At 43.5% G+C, this 16,714-nt stretch overlaps 1 protein-coding gene across 1 annotated transcript; it reads left to right on the top strand.

Moving 5' to 3' along the window:
- Positions 1 to 6,054: 6,054 nt before the first annotated feature.
- On the top strand, positions 6,055 to 12,762 carry LOC123739874 (protogenin; the record flags this gene model as incomplete). The annotated part of the gene is given in 5 exon segments (XM_045713928.1): positions 6,055 to 6,150; positions 7,864 to 8,050; positions 9,842 to 9,969; positions 11,395 to 11,565; positions 12,574 to 12,762. Coding segments are annotated over 5 exon segments (771 nt in total), but the record flags the coding sequence as incomplete, so codon positions are not given.
- Positions 12,763 to 16,714: the final 3,952 nt, after the last annotated feature.

Genomic DNA, 16,714 nt, shown 5'->3' with positions numbered 1-16,714 from the left:
ATTACACTCACAGAATTTCCAAAAGAATAAAGACATTTCAAATGTCATAGAATGGTCTATTCTCTCCTCTCCCACAGTCCTAAAGCCCAGATTCCTTCTGTTCTATCTTGGCCTGACCCTGACCTAGTCAACCCCCCTTGTCCCAGGGGCCCTGGATCCTAGCAGCTGAATGCTGCCTCTGGCCCCCGCACCTCAGCCCCTAGTCCCAGGCCTCCCACCAAGCGTCCTGGCCCCATCCCCCACCACCCTAACAACAGGCCTGGATACACACACACACACACACACACCACACTGAATTCTATTGCACCATTTTTTAAAGAGCGATTGGCACTAAAAATCAACTTCTCATTTTTGAAAATGGCTGACGTGGCATCGATATGAGTCAGAAACATTGATTCTAGTGTCAAAATGGACTACAAAATGTAAATAGAATAACTTTGGACATAAAGTATCTAGCAAGCTGCGAAAAATAGGTGCCAGGCGTACCATTTTGTGTCAAGAACTGCAACGCTGCTGGGTTTTTCACGCTCAACAGTTTCCTTATGTGTATCAAGAATGGTCCACCACTCAAAGGACATCCAGCCAACTTGACACAACTATAGGAAGCAATGGAGTCAAAATGGGACAAGTATCCCTGTGGAAACGCTTTCGACACCTTGTAGAGTCCATGTCCAGACGGATTGAGGCTGTTCTGAGGGCAAAAGGGGAGGGAGGGGGACGACTCAATATTAGGAAGGTGTTCATAATGTTTTGTCCACTCAGTGTATAGTTACAGTAGTTCTATATACACTAAAGTTCTAGACACATAATTTCAGCTGGCCTCTTCAAAGCTGCTCTTCCTTTCCTACTATTTATATGGTCTAGCACAGCCTAGTAGTCATGCTCTCCTCTGTGTACAGTTGACTTTGTAGTAACAGCATGGATGAAAGTCAGAACTAGTTCATCTAGCAGAGCATTGGGGACTTCCTTTTATTTTTGGTATTGAGGAGAGGCGGTCAGTAATCCTGACTGTTCTGTATTGTATTGGTATTGAGGAGAGGCGGTCAGTAATCCTGACTGTTCTGTATTGTATTGGTATTGAGGAGAGGCGGTCAGTAATCCTGACTGTTCTGTATTGTATTGGTATTGAGGAGAGGCGGTCAGTAATCCTGACTGTTCTGTATTGTATTGGTATTGAGGAGAGGCGGTCAGTAATCCTGACTGTTCTGTATTGTATTGGTATTGAGGAGAGGCGGTCAGTAATCCTGACTGTTCTGTATTGTATTGGTATTGAGGAGAGGCGGTCAGTAATCCTGACTGTTCTGTATTGTATTGGTATTGAGGAGAGGCGGTCAGTAATCCTGACTGTTCTGTATTGTATTGGTATTGAGGAGAGGCGGTCAGTAATCCCGACTGTTCTGTATTGTATTGGTATTGAGGAGAGGCGGTCAGTAATCCTGACTGTTCTGTATTGTATTGGTATTGAGGAGAGGCGGTCAGTAATCCTGACTGTTCTGTATTGTATTGGTATTGAGGAGAGGCGGTCAGTAATCCTGACTGTTCTGTATTGTATTGGTATTGAGGAGAGGCGGTCAGTAATCCTGACTGTTCTGTATTGTATTGGTATTGAGGAGAGGCGGTCAGTAATCCTGACTGTTCTGTATTGTATTGGTATTGAGGAGAGGCGGTCAGTAATCCTGACTGTTCTGTATTGTATTGGTATTGAGGGAGAGGCGGTCAGTAATCCTGACTGTTCTGTATTGTATTGGTATTGAGGAGAGGCGGTCAGTAATCCTGACTGTTCTGTATTGTATTGGTATTGAGGAGAGGCGGTCAGTAATCCTGACTGTTCTGTATTGTATTGGTATTGAGGAGAGGCGGTCAGTAATCCTGACTGTTCTGTATTGTATTGGTATTGAGGAGAGGCGGTCAGTAATCCTGACTGTTCTGTATTGTATTGGTATTGAGGGGAGAGGCGGTCAGTAATCCTGACTGTTCTGTATTGTATTGGTATTGAGGAGAGGCGGTCAGTAATCCTGACTGTTCTGTATTGTATTGGTATTGAGGAGAGGCGGTCAGTAATCCTGACTGTTCTGTATTGTATTGGTATTGAGGAGAGGCGGTCAGTAATCCTGACTGTTCTGTATTGTATTGGTATTGAGGAGAGGCGGTCAGTAATCCTGACTGTTCTGTATTGTATTGGTATTGAGGAGAGGCGGTCAGTAATCCTGACTGTTCTGTATTGTATTGGTATTGAGGAGAGGCGGTCAGTAATCCTGACTGTTCTGTATTGTATTGGTATTGAGGAGAGGCGGTCAGTAATCCTGACTGTTCTGTATTGTATTGGTATTGAGGAGAGGCGGTCAGTAATCCTGACTGTTCTGTATTGTATTGGTATTGAGGAGAGGCGGTCAGTAATCCTGACTGTTCTGTATTGTATTGGTATTGAGGAGAGGCGGTCAGTAATCCTGACTGTTCTGTATTGTATTGGTATTGAGGAGAGGCGGTCAGTAATCCTGACTGTTCTGTATTGTATTGGTATTGAGGGAGAGGCGGTCAGTAATCCTGACTGTTCTGTATTGTATTGGTATTGAGGGAGAGGCGGTCAGTAATCCTGACTGTTCTGTATTGTATTGGTATTGAGGGGAGAGGCGGTCAGTAATCCTGACTGTTCTGTATTGTATTGGTATTGAGGAGAGGCGGTCAGTAATCCTGACTGTTCTGTATTGTATTGGTATTGAGGGGAGAGGCGGTCAGTAATCCTGACTGTTCTGTATTGTATTGGTATTGAGGAGAGGCGGTCAGTAATCCTGACTGTTCTGTATTGTATTGGTATTGAGGAGAGGCGGTCAGTAATCCTGACTGTTCTGTATTGTATTGGTATTGAGGAGAGGCGGTCAGTAATCCTGACTGTTCTGTATTGTATTGGTATTGAGGAGAGGCGGTCAGTAATCCTGACTGTTCTGTATTGTATTGGTATTGAGGAGAGGCGGTCAGTAATCCTGACTGTTCTGTATTGTATTGGTATTGAGGAGAGGCGGTCAGTAATCCTGACTGTTCTGTATTGTATTGGTATTGAGGAGAGGCGGTCAGTAATCCTGACTGTTCTGTATTGTATTGGTATTGAGGGGAGAGAGGCGGTCAGTAATCCTGACTGTTCTGTATTGTATTGGTATTGAGGAGAGGCGGTCAGTAATCCTGACTGTTCTGTATTGTATTGGTATTGAGGAGAGGCGGTCAGTAATCCTGACTGTTCTGTATTGTATTGGTATTGAGGAGAGGCGGTCAGTAATCCTGACTGTTCTGTATTGTATTGGTATTGAGGAGAGGCGGTCAGTAATCCTGACTGTTCTGTATTGTATTGGTATTGAGGAGAGGCGGTCAGTAATCCTGACTGTTCTGTATTGTATTGGTATTGAGGAGAGGCGGTCAGTAATCCTGACTGTTCTGTATTGTATTGGTATTGAGGAGAGGCGGTCAGTAATCCTGACTGTTCTGTATTGTATTGGTATTGAGGGAGAGGCGGTCAGTAATCCTGACTGTTCTGTATTGTATTGGTATTGAGGAGAGGCGGTCAGTAATCCTGACTGTTCTGTATTGTATTGGTATTGAGGAGAGGCGGTCAGTAATCCTGACTGTTCTGTATTGTATTGGTATTGAGGAGAGGCGGTCAGTAATCCTGACTGTTCTGTATTGTATTGGTATTGAGGAGAGGCGGTCAGTAATCCTGACTGTTCTGTATTGTATTGGTATTGAGGAGAGGCGGTCAGTAATCCTGACTGTTCTGTATTGTATTGGTATTGAGGGAGAGGCGGTCAGTAATCCTGACTGTTCTGTATTGTATTGGTATTGAGGAGAGGCGGTCAGTAATCCTGACTGTTCTGTATTGTATTGGTATTGAGGAGAGGCGGTCAGTAATCCTGACTGTTCTGTATTGTATTGGTATTGAGGAGAGGCGGTCAGTAATCCTGACTGTTCTGTATTGTATTGGTATTGAGGAGAGGCGGTCAGTAATCCTGACTGTTCTGTATTGTATTGGTATTGAGGAGAGGCGGTCAGTAATCCTGACTGTTCTGTATTGTATTGGTATTGAGGAGAGGCGGTCAGTAATCCTGACTGTTCTGTATTGTATTGGTATTGAGGAGAGGCGGTCAGTAATCCTGACTGTTCTGTATTGTATTGGTATTGAGGAGAGGCGGTCAGTAATCCTGACTGTTCTGTATTGTATTGGTATTGAGGAGAGGCGGTCAGTAATCCTGACTGTTCTGTATTGTATTGGTATTGAGGAGAGGCGGTCAGTAATCCTGACTGTTCTGTATTGTATTGGTATTGAGGAGAGGCGGTCAGTAATCCTGACTGTTCTGTATTGTATTGGTATTGAGGAGAGGCGGTCAGTAATCCTGACTGTTCTGTATTGTATTGGTATTGAGGAGAGGCGGTCAGTAATCCTGACTGTTCTGTATTGTATTGGTATTGAGGAGAGGCGGTCAGTAATCCTGACTGTTCTGTATTGTATTGGTATTGAGGAGAGGCGGTCAGTAATCCTGACTGTTCTGTATTGTATTGGTATTGAGGAGAGGCGGTCAGTAATCCTGACTGTTCTGTATTGTATTGGTATTGAGGAGAGGCGGTCAGTAATCCTGACTGTTCTGTATTGTATTGGTATTGAGGAGAGGCGGTCAGTAATCCTGACTGTTCTGTATTGTATTGGTATTGAGGAGAGGCGGTCAGTAATCCTGACTGTTCTGTATTGTATTGGTATTGAGGAGAGGCGGTCAGTAATCCTGACTGTTCTGTATTGTATTGGTATTGAGGGAGAGGCGGTCAGTAATCCTGACTGTTCTGTATTGTATTGGTATTGAGGAAGAGGCGGTCAGTAATCCTGACTGTTCTGTATTGTATTGGTATTGAGGAGAGGCGGTCAGTAATCCTGACTGTTCTGTATTGTATTGGTATTGAGGAGAGGCGGTCAGTAATCCTGACTGTTCTGTATTGTATTGGTATTGAGGAGAGGCGGTCAGTAATCCTGACTGTTCTGTATTGTATTGGTATTGAGGAGAGGCGGTCAGTAATCCTGACTGTTCTGTATTGTATTGGTATTGAGGAGAGGCGGTCAGTAATCCTGACTGTTCTGTATTGTATTGGTATTGAGGAGAGGCGGTCAGTAATCCTGACTGTTCTGTATTGTATTGGTATTGAGGAGAGGCGGTCAGTAATCCTGACTGTTCTGTATTGTATTGGTATTGAGGAGAGGCGGTCAGTAATCCTGACTGTTCTGTATTGTATTGGTATTGAGGAGAGGCGGTCAGTAATCCTGACTGTTCTGTATTGTATTGGTATTGAGGAGAGGCGGTCAGTAATCCTGACTGTTCTGTATTGTATTGGTATTGAGGAGAGGCGGTCAGTAATCCTGACTGTTCTGTATTGTATTGGTATTGAGGAGAGGCGGTCAGTAATCCTGACTGTTCTGTATTGTATTGGTATTGAGGAGAGGCGGTCAGTAATCCTGACTGTTCTGTATTGTATTGGTATTGAGGAGAGGCGGTCAGTAATCCTGACTGTTCTGTATTGTATTGGTATTGAGGAGAGGCGGTCAGTAATCCTGACTGTTCTGTATTGTATTGGTATTGAGGGAGAGGCGGTCAGTAATCCTGACTGTTCTGGGGTTCCGGAAACCTTTTTGTTTCTAGAGGTCTTCACAGACTGTCGGCGGGGGGTCGGCGGGGGGTCGGCGGGGGGTCGGGGGACGGGAAGGGGAGGGGGGGTCGGGGGAGGGGAGGGGGGGACGACGGACGACAGGAGACACTGGGCTCTGTGTAAATAGAGAACGGTCAGCTAAGACCAAGGGGTCGTCTGCCCTCCAGCTCTTAGGGGCTAGTACTTTAACTAAAAAAAGCAAACTTTTGTTAACTTTTCATTTATTTCTTATGTTTTGACTGAGGCCATTTCAGATGTGCCTTTTGTTTGCACCGATGTTTTTAACACGTATGTGGGTCAGTTGACAATAGACAGAAAATGTAATATTTATTTCCACAGGAATTTTTTTTTTTTAATCTACCATTTATTGTTTTCCAGACCCAAGGAGGAAATACCATGTGAAACTGTTGGCATTAAGCCTTGTAGGAGATGGTTACCAGGCCGACCAGACACTCAGCACCCCAGGATGTGTGTGTAAGTAAACAGAAAAATCAGATCAATTCTTTACTATTGATCTGCTTCAGCTTCTGTTCATCCTGAATATCTACATTGGCCTCTAACACATCTCCCACTACCATAAAAATACTTCTGTTCATCCTGAATATCTACATTGGCCTCTAACACATCTCCCACTACCATAAAAATACTTCTGTTCATCCTGAATATCTCTACATTGGCCTCTAACACATCTCCCACTACCATAAAAATACTTCTGTTCATCCTGAATATCTACATTGGCCTCTAACACATCTCCCACTACCATAAAAATACTTCTGTTCATCCTGAATATCTACATTGGCCTCTAACACATCTCCCACTACCATAAAAATACTTCTGTTCATCCTGAATATCTCTACATTGGCCTCTAACACATCTCCCACTACCATAAAAATACTTCTGTTCATCCTGAATATCTCTACATTGGCCTCTAACACATCTCCCACTACCATAAAAATACTTCTGTTCATCCTGAATATCTCTACATTGGCCTCTAACACATCTCCCACTACCATAAAAATACTTCTGTTCATCCTGAATATCTCTACATTGGCCTCTAACACATCTCCCACTACCATAAAAATACTTCTGTTCATCCTGAATATCTCTACATTGGCCTCTAACACATCTCCCACTACCATAAAAATACTTCTGTTCATCCTGAATATCTACATTGGCCTCTAACACATCTCCCACTACCATAAAAATACTTCTGTTCATCCTGAATATCTCTACATTGGCCTCTAACACATCTCCCACTACCATAAAAATACTTCTGTTCATCCTGAATATCTCTACATTGGCCTCTAACACATCTCCCACTACCATAAAAATACTTCTGTTCATCCTGAATATCTACATTGGCCTCTAACACATCTCCCACTACCATAAAAATACTTCTGTTCATCCTGAATATCTCTACATTGGCCTCTAACACATCTCCCACTACCATAAAAATACTTCTGTTCATCCTGAATATCTCTACATTGGCCTCTAACACATCTCCCACTACCATAAAAATACTTCTGTTCATCCTGAATATCTCTACATTGGCCTCTAACACATCTCCCACTACCATAAAAATACTTCTGTTCATCCTGAATATCTCTACATTGGCCTCTAACACATCTCCCACTACCATAAAAATACTTCTGTTCATCCTGAATATCTCTACATTGGCCTCTAACACATCTCCCACTACCATAAAAATACTTCTGTTCATCCTGAATATCTCTACATTGGCCTCTAACACATCTCCCACTACCATAAAAATACTTCTGTTCATCCTGAATATCTCTACATTGGCCTCTAACACATCTCCCACTACCATAAAAATACTTCTGTTCATCCTGAATATCTACATTGGCCTCTAACACATCTCCCACTACCATAAAAATACTTCTGTTCATCCTGAATATCTCTACATTGGCCTCTAACACATCTCCCACTACCATAAAAATACTTCTGTTCATCCTGAATATCTCTACATTGGCCTCTAACACATCTCCCACTACCATAAAAATACTTCTGTTCATCCTGAATATCTACATTGGCCTCTAACACATCTCCCACTACCATAAAAATACTTCTCGACAGCTGAAGCAAGCGCGTGCGTTTCTACAGGAAATTAGATTTTTCTTGTTGTGACATTTTTTTCTTCTTCCATCTGTGTGTGGGTGTGTCTTGTAGCTGTACGAGATCATCCAGTGGCCTCCCCTCCAGCCCCGGACCATGTGATTGCGGTGGCTAACAGCTCGTCAGCGGTGTACCTGCGATGGAGCCGTCCTGCCTTCTCCTCTAGGAAGGCTGTCAGCTACACAGCTCGCTGTACCCCTGTGGGCCTGATGAACGCATCAGCCATACGCTACATACAGACGTGAGTTCATGACCGATGTTCTGCAACAGAACTGCTCAAGTTCAACAAGATATTTATGGTCATCAATAAGAAAGGAGGACCAAGGCACTCTTCATATAATTAATAAATAATGATGAATAAATAATAATATTAATAAATAATAATTAATAATTGATAATTAATACATAATAATTCATCGTTTGTAAATAATAATTAATAAATCATAATTATTAATCAATACATAATAAATAATAATTAATACATAATAATTAATCATTAATTATTTAATGAATAAGCAATAAATAATAATTAATCAATCATAAATAATAGATAGTAATTAATACATAATAATTAATCGTTAGTAAATAGTAATTAATAAATAATCATTAATAAATAATATTTAATAATTAATACATAATAATTAATTATTAATTATTCATTATATTTCTGATGACCATTTCACCCTTTTTACCAAAGAGCCCCTTCTGTCTACCAAAATGTACTATTGTGTACCTTAGTAACGCTTCTCTTCCTCTTCTTTCTACAAGATACTTATGATGTTTATACCTGTATCCTGGGGTCTGTTGAAGAATAAGAAGAATACTTTACTGCTATATTAATACTAAGATTATTATTTTACTTTTATTTAACTAGGCAAGTCAGTTTTAAGAACAAATTCTTATTAACAATGACGGCCTACCGGGGAACAGTGGGGTTAACTGCCTTGTTCAAGGTCTCGCAACCTTTCGGTTACTAGTCCAACGCTCTAACCACTAGGTGGAACAAAAATATAAATGCAACATGCAACAATTTAATTTATTTTACTGAGTTACAGTTTATCTAAGGAAATCAGTCAATTGAAATATATTCATTACGCCCTAATCTATGGATTTCACATGACTTGGAATACAGATATACATCTGTTGGTCACAGATACATTTTAAATAAATGGGGCACACAATGGGCCTCAGGATCTCGTCACGGTAGTTTTGTGCATTAAAATTGCCATCGATAAAATGAAATTGTGTTTGTTGTCTATAGCTTATGCCTGCACATACCATAACCCCACCGCCACCATGGGGCACTCTGTTCACAACGTTGACATCCGCAAACCGCTCGCCCACTTGGCGCCAAACACGTGGTCTGTGGTTGTGAGGCCGGTTGGACGTACTGCCAAATTCTCTAAAATTACATTGGAGGCGGCTTATGGTAGAGAAATTAACATTCAATTATCTGGAAACAGCTCTGGTGTACATTCCTGCAGTCAGCATGCCAATTTCACTCTCCCTCAAAACTTGAGAGATCTGTGGCATTGTGTTGTGTGACAAAACTGCGCATTTTAGAGTGGCTTTTTATTGTCCCCAGCACAAGGTGCACCTGTGTAATAATCATACTGTTTAATCAGCTTCTTGATATGCCACACCTGTCAGGTGGATGGATTATCTTGGCAAAGGAGAAATGCTCACTAACAGGGATGTAAACAAATTTGTGATCAACATTTTAGAGAAATAAGCGTTTTGTGCGTATGGAAACATTTCTGGGATCTTTTATTTCAGCTCATGAAACATGGGACCAACACTTTACATGTTGCAGTGTACTCTACTACGATGCTATTGTCCATTCCATTGTCATTTTTCAGATCATGGAAATTGATATTGCATGTGGTGATCTAGTTTTACACTTTACTTCTGACAAGAGACTGAAACGCAACATTGTTATGAACACTTGAGCGATTGTTATTTTTTGATTTATTATTTTAAATTTTTTTGATTGCTAATATTTATTCTGTGATGTCTGTTTTGTCCTCGTCAGTACCAACCAGAGTGTGCTGATACAGAGCCTGGACTCCAACACTCGCTACGAGTTAGTGGTGCGTCTTCATGTCGACCAACTGGCCAGTCCCTGGAGCACGGTTGTCTTTCAGAGGACTCTACCAGCAGGTAAACAATCCTCTTATTCTCTTCTGACTATCATGTCACGTTTCCCAAGGATAACAAGGATAAAGATTCCTTCATGATCTATACATTATGAAGGAGTTTATTTAACTTTAAGTGACATCAACAGTATAGCTTCCTTCCAAGTCTACTCTTGAGATGTACCTGGCCGGTACTCTGCTCTGCACCTTGAGACTAATGCCCCGGTTATATAGATAGTGTTATTGGAACACTGGTCACCTCATATTCTGTGTACATACTGTTGTTGACTCACTGTTTATGTATATACTGTATTCTTAACATAGCTCATTCTAATATACCTACTACTGTATATACTGTTGTTGACTCACTGTTTATGTATATACTGTATTCTTAACATTAGCTCATTCTAATATACCTACTACTGTATATATACTGTTGTTGACTCACTGTTTATGTATATACTGTATTCTTAACATAGCTCATTCTAATATACCTACTACTGTATATACTGTTGTTGACTCACTGTTTATGTATATACTGTCTTCTTAACATAGCTCATTCTAATATACCTACTACTGTATATACTGTTGTTGACTCACTGTTTATGTATATACTGTATTCTTAACATAGCTCATTCTAATATACCTACTACTGTATATACTGTTGTTGACTCCACTGTTTATGTATATACTGTCTTCTTAACATAGCTCATTCTAATATACCTACTACTGTATATACTGTTGTTGACTCACTGTTTATGTATATACTGTCTTCTTAACATAGCTCATTCTAATATACCTACTACTGTATATACTGTTGTTGACTCACTGTTTATGTATATACTGTCTTCTTAACATAGCTCATTCTAATATACCTACTACTGTATATACTGTTGTTGACTCACTGTTTATGTATATACCGTCTTCTTAACATAGCTCATTCTAATATACCTACTACTGTATATACTGTTGTTGACTCACTGTTTATGTATATACTGTCTTCTTAACATAGCTCATTCTAATATACCTACTACTGTATATACTGTTGTTGACTCACTGTTTATGTATATACTGTATTCTTAACATAGATCTCATCTAGGTTGTTCGACTCATTCTGACATTTTTTGTTTGTTTGTTTATATTTTGATTATTTCTGTATTTTGTATTGTATTTACTAGACATAGTAACATAAGCATTACGCTGCACCTGCTGTAACACCTGCTGTAACACCTGCCGTAACACTTGCCGTAACGCTTGCCGTAACGCCTGCCGTAACGCCTGCCGTAACACCTGCCGTAACACATTTGTGTACGCGACAATAAACGTTATTTTATTTGAGATGGGCGAGAACACACAATAACATTCACCAATCAAAGCTGTTGGTACTCGATGACGGACCAAGATACATTTAAAGGTTAAGAGACTCAAATGACCCGTTTCTGTTCATCAGCGCCCAGCCACCCTCCTGAAGGTGTGAGGGTGAGTCTGATTGAGGACGGCACAGCCCTGGTTTCCTGGAGAGAACCAGAGGAGAACAACCTGGCAGTGACGCACTACACCATCCTGTACGCCTCACAGAGGGCCTGGCTGGCCGGATACTGGCAGACGCTGCAGAGGGAGGGTGAGTGGATCAGCCAGACACTGTGGAGGGAGGGTGAGTGGATCAGCTAGATACTGGCAGACGCTACAGAGGGAGGGTGAGTGGATCAGCTAGATACTGGCAGACGCTGCAGAGGGAGGGTGAGTGGATCAGCTAGATACTGGCAGACGCTGCAGAGGGAGGGTGAGTGGATCAGCTAGATACTGGCAGACGCTGCAGAGGGAGGGTGAGTGGATCAGCTAGATACTGGCAGACGCTGCAGAGGGAGGGTGAGTGGATCAGCCAGACACTGTGGAGGGAGGGTGAGTGGATCAGCCAGACACTGCGGAGGGAGGGTGAGTGGATCAGCCAGACACTGCGGAGGGAGGGTGAGTGGATCAGCCAGACACTGCGGAGGGAGGGTGAGTGGATCAGCCAGACACTGCGGAGGGAGGGTGAGTGGATCAGCCAGACACTGCGGAGGGAGGGGTGAGTGGATCAGCCAGACACTGCAGAGGGAGGGTGAGTGGATCAGCCAGACACTGCAGAGGGAGGGTGAGTGGATCAGCCAGACACTGCTGAGGGAGGGTGAGTGGATCAGCCAGACACTGCGGAGGGAGGGTGAGTGGATCAGCCAGACACTGCAGAGGGAGGGTGAGTGGATCAGCCAGACACTGCAGAGGGAGGGTGAGTGGATCAGCCAGACACTGCAGAGGGAGGGTGAGTGGATCAGCCAGACACTGCAGAGGGAGGGTGAGTGGATCAGCCAGACACTGCAGAGGGAGGATGAGTGAGATGGTTACACAGCCAGATATTATAGAGGAATTGTAAACACAGGTGGATGTTTTGGAAGGGAAGGGGCTGGAGACAGACTTGGGCAGAAGCTTTGAGAGCAGAGTGTTGTAGCTACTGTTTGAGTCCAGATTTAAACATGTCTGAGTATCTGGCCAGTGTCCATCCAAGATTTGGGTCTGGGTTTTTTGGGGAATGGCTGTGATATGATGCATTCTACTCCAGTCCGCTCTAAAAACCTGTCTGCTGTCCCTACAGGAAGTAACACCATGGCCCTGCTGGAGCGTCTGGAGCCTGGTAACGTCTACCTGGTGAAGATCTCTGCCTCCAACCAGGTGGGAGACGGGCCCTTCTCTACTACTGTGGAGCTGGCCCTGGGGCCTGGGTCTAGACACAGAGGGAAGAGCCCCAGGCACTCAGGCAGCGCATCCTCCTCAGACACCACAGGTTAGTTATGTTGTAGTGTTGTTGGACTGGAGAGTGTTGTAGTTAGTGTTGTTGTAGTGTTGTTGGACTAGAGTATTGTAGTTAGTATTGTTGTAGTGTTGTTGGACTGGAGAGTGTTGTAGTTAGTATTGTTGTAGTGTTGTTGGACTAGAGAGTATTGTAGTTAGTGTTGTTGTAGTGTTGTTGGACTAGAGAGTATTGTAGTTAGTATTGTAGTTAGTGTTGTAGTTAGTGTTGTAGTTAGTATTGTAGTTAGTATTGTGGCTAGTGGTCAGTATTGTTGTAGTGTTGTTGGACTGGAGAGTATTGTAGTTAGTATTGTTGTAGTGTTGTTGGACTGGAGAGTATTGTAGTTAGTATTGTTGTTAGTATTGTTGGACTAGAGAGTATTGTAGTTAGTATTGTAGTTAGTATTGTAGTTAGTATTGTAGTTAGTATTGTTGTAGTGTTGTTGGACTAGAGAGTATTGAAGTTAGTATTGTTGTTAGTATTGTTGGACTAGAGAGTATTGTAGTTAGTATTGTGGCTAGTGGTCAGTATTGTCGGACTGCAGAGACATAGGACCTGTCATATCTTGGACTTTGAGCATAATGCAGTTGATGACAACATGACCCTAAACAGAATACAGTCTCTTACTTTACCTGCTTTCAGTGCTTCTAGTAGGCATTGTTTAAATCAAATAAAATGTTATTTGTCACATGATTTGATTGGTTAACGTAGACCTTATAGTGAAATGCTTACTTACAAGCCCTTAAACAACATTGCAGTTTAAAAAAAATACAAACAAAAAAAAGGTAAGAGATAAGAATAACAAATAACTAAAGAGCAGCAGTAAATAACAACAGCAGGGCTATATACAGGGGGTACCGATACAGAGTCAATGTGGAGGCTATATACAGGGGGTACCGATACAGAGTCAATGTGGAGGCTATATACAGGGGGTACCGATACAGAGTCAATGTGGAGGCTATATACAGGGGGTACCCGATACAGAGTCAATGTGGAGGCTATATACAGGGGGGTTACGGTACAGAGTCAATGTGGAGGCTATATACAGGGGGTTACGGTACAGAGTCAATGTGGAGGCTATATACAGGGGTACCGGTACAGAGTCAATGTGGAGGCTATATACAGGGGGTTACGGTACAGAGTCCAATGTGGAGGCTATATACAGGGGGTACCGGTACAGAGTCAATGTGGAGGCTATAACAGGGGTTACGGTACAGAGTCAATGTGGAGGCTATATACAGGGGGTACCGGTACAGAGTCAATGTGGAGGCTATATACAGGGGGTACCGATACAGAGTCAATGTGGAGGCTATATACAGGGGTACCGATACAGAGTCAATGTGGAGGCTATATACAGGGGGTACCGGTACAGAGTCAATGTGGAGGCTATATACAGGTACCGGTACAGAGTCAATGTGGAGGCTATATACAGGGGGTACCGGTACAGAGTCAATGTGGAGGCTATATACAGGGTGTTACGGTACAGAGTCAATGTGGAGGCTATATACAGGGGGGTACCGATACAGAGTCAATGTGGAGGCTATATACAGGGTAGTTACGGTACAGAGTCAATGTGGAGGCTATATACAGGGTGTTACGGTACAGAGTCAATGTGGAGGCTATATACAGGGGGTACCGATACAGAGTCAATGTGGAGGCTATATACAGGGGTACCGGTACAGAGTCAATGTGGAGGCTATATACAGGGGGTACCGGTACAGAGTCAATGTGGAGACTATATACAGGGGGTACCGGTACAGAGTCAATGTGGAGGCTATATACAGGGTGTTACGGTACAGAGTCAATGTGGAGGCTATATACAGGGGCACCGGTACAGAGTCAATGTGGAGGCTATATACAGGGGGTACCGGTACAGAGTCAATGTGGAGGCTATATACAGGGGTACCGGTACAGAGTCAATGTGGAGGGGCTATATACAGGGGGTACAGGTACAGAGTCAATGTGGAGGCTATATACAGGGGGTACTGGTACAGAGTCAATGTGGAGGCTATATACAGGGGTACCGGTACAGAGTCAATGTGGAGGCTATATACAGGGGTTACGGTACAGAGTCAATGTGGAGGCTATATACAGGGGGGTACCGGTACAGAGTCAATGTGGAGGCTATATACAGGGGGTACCGGTACAGAGTCAATGTGGAGGCTATATACAGGGGGTACCGGTACAGAGTCAATGTGGAGGCTATATACAGGGGTACCGGTACAGAGTCAATGTGGAGGCTATATACAGGGGGTACCGGTACAGAGTCAATGTGGAGGCTATATACAGGGTGTTACGGCACAGAGTCAATGTGGAGGCTATATACAGGGGTACCGGTACAGAGTCAATGTGGAGGCTATATACAGGGGGTACCGGTACAGAGTCAATGTGGAGGCTATATACAGGGGGTACCGGTACAGAGTCAATGTGGAGGCTATATACAGGGTGTTACGGTACAGAGTCAATGTGGGAGGCTATATACAGGGGCACCGGTACAGAGTCAATGTGGAGGCTATATACAGGGGGTACCGGTACAGAGTCAATGTGGAGGCTATATACAGGGTGTACCGGTCACAGAGTCAATGTGGAGGGCTATATACAGGGGGTACCGGTACAGAGTCAATGTGGAGGCTATATACAGGGGGTACCGGTACAGAGTCAATGTGGAGGCTATATACAGGGGGTACCGGTACAGAGTCAATGTGGAGGCTATATACAGGGTTACGGTACAGAGTCAATGTGGAGGCTATATACAGGGGGTACCGGTACAGAGTCAATGTGGAGGCTATATACAGGGGGTACCGGTACAGAGTCAATGTGGAGGCTATATACAGGGGTACCGGTACAGAGTCAATGTGGAGGCTATATACAGGGGGTACCGGTACAGAGTCAATGTGGAGGCTATATACAGGGGTACCGGTACAGAGTCAATGTGTAGGCTATATACAGGGTATTACGGTACAGAGTCAATGTGGAGGCTATATACAGGGGGTACCGGTACAGAGTCAATGTGGAGGCTATATACAGGGGGTACCGGTACAGAGTCAATGTGGAGGCTATATACAGGGGGAACCGGTACAGAGTCAATGTGGAGGCTATATACAGGGGGTACCGGTACAGAGTCAATGTGGAGGCTATATAACAGGGTGTTACGGTACAGAGTCAATGTGGAGGCTATATACAGGGTGTTACGGTACAGAGTCAATGTGGAGCTATATACAGGGTACCGGTACAGAGTCAATGTGGAGGCTATATACAGGGGGTACCGGTACAGAGTCAATGTGGAGGCTATATACAGGGGTACCGGTACAGAGTCAATGTGGAGGCTATATACAGGGGGCACGGTACAGAGTCAATGTGGAGGCCTATATACAGGGTGTTACGGTACAGAGTCAATGTGGAGGCTATATACAGGGAATGCCGTTACAGAGTCAATGTGGAGGGAGGCTATAACAGGGGTACCGGTACAGAGTCAATGTGGAGGCTATACAGGGTGTTACGGCACAGAGTCAATGTGGAGGCTATATACAGGGGTACCGGTACAGAGTCAATGTGAGGCTATATACAGGGGTACCGATACAGAGTCAATGTGGAGGCTATATACAGGGGACCGGTACAGAGTCAATGTGGAGGCTATATACAGGGATACCGATACAGAGTCAATGTGGAGGGGCTATATACAGGGGTACCGGTACAGAGTCAATGTGGAGGCTATATACAGGGTGTTACGGTACAGAGTCAATGTGGAGGCTATATACAGGGGGTGACCGGTACAGAGTCAATGTGGAGGCTATATACAGGGGTACCGGTACAGAGTCAATGTGGAGACTATATACAGGGGTACCGGTACAGAGTCAATGTGGAGGCTATATACAGGCGGTACCGGTACAGAGTCAATGTGGAGGCTATATAACAGGGTGTTACGGTACAGAGTCAATGTGGA

The sequence above is a fragment of the Salmo salar genome, unplaced genomic scaffold, assembly GCF_905237065.1.
Source record: "Salmo salar unplaced genomic scaffold, Ssal_v3.1, whole genome shotgun sequence".
Classification (NCBI taxonomy): Eukaryota; Metazoa; Chordata; class Actinopteri; order Salmoniformes; family Salmonidae; genus Salmo; species Salmo salar.
This window is presented reverse-complemented; position numbering and strand designations above follow the sequence as displayed.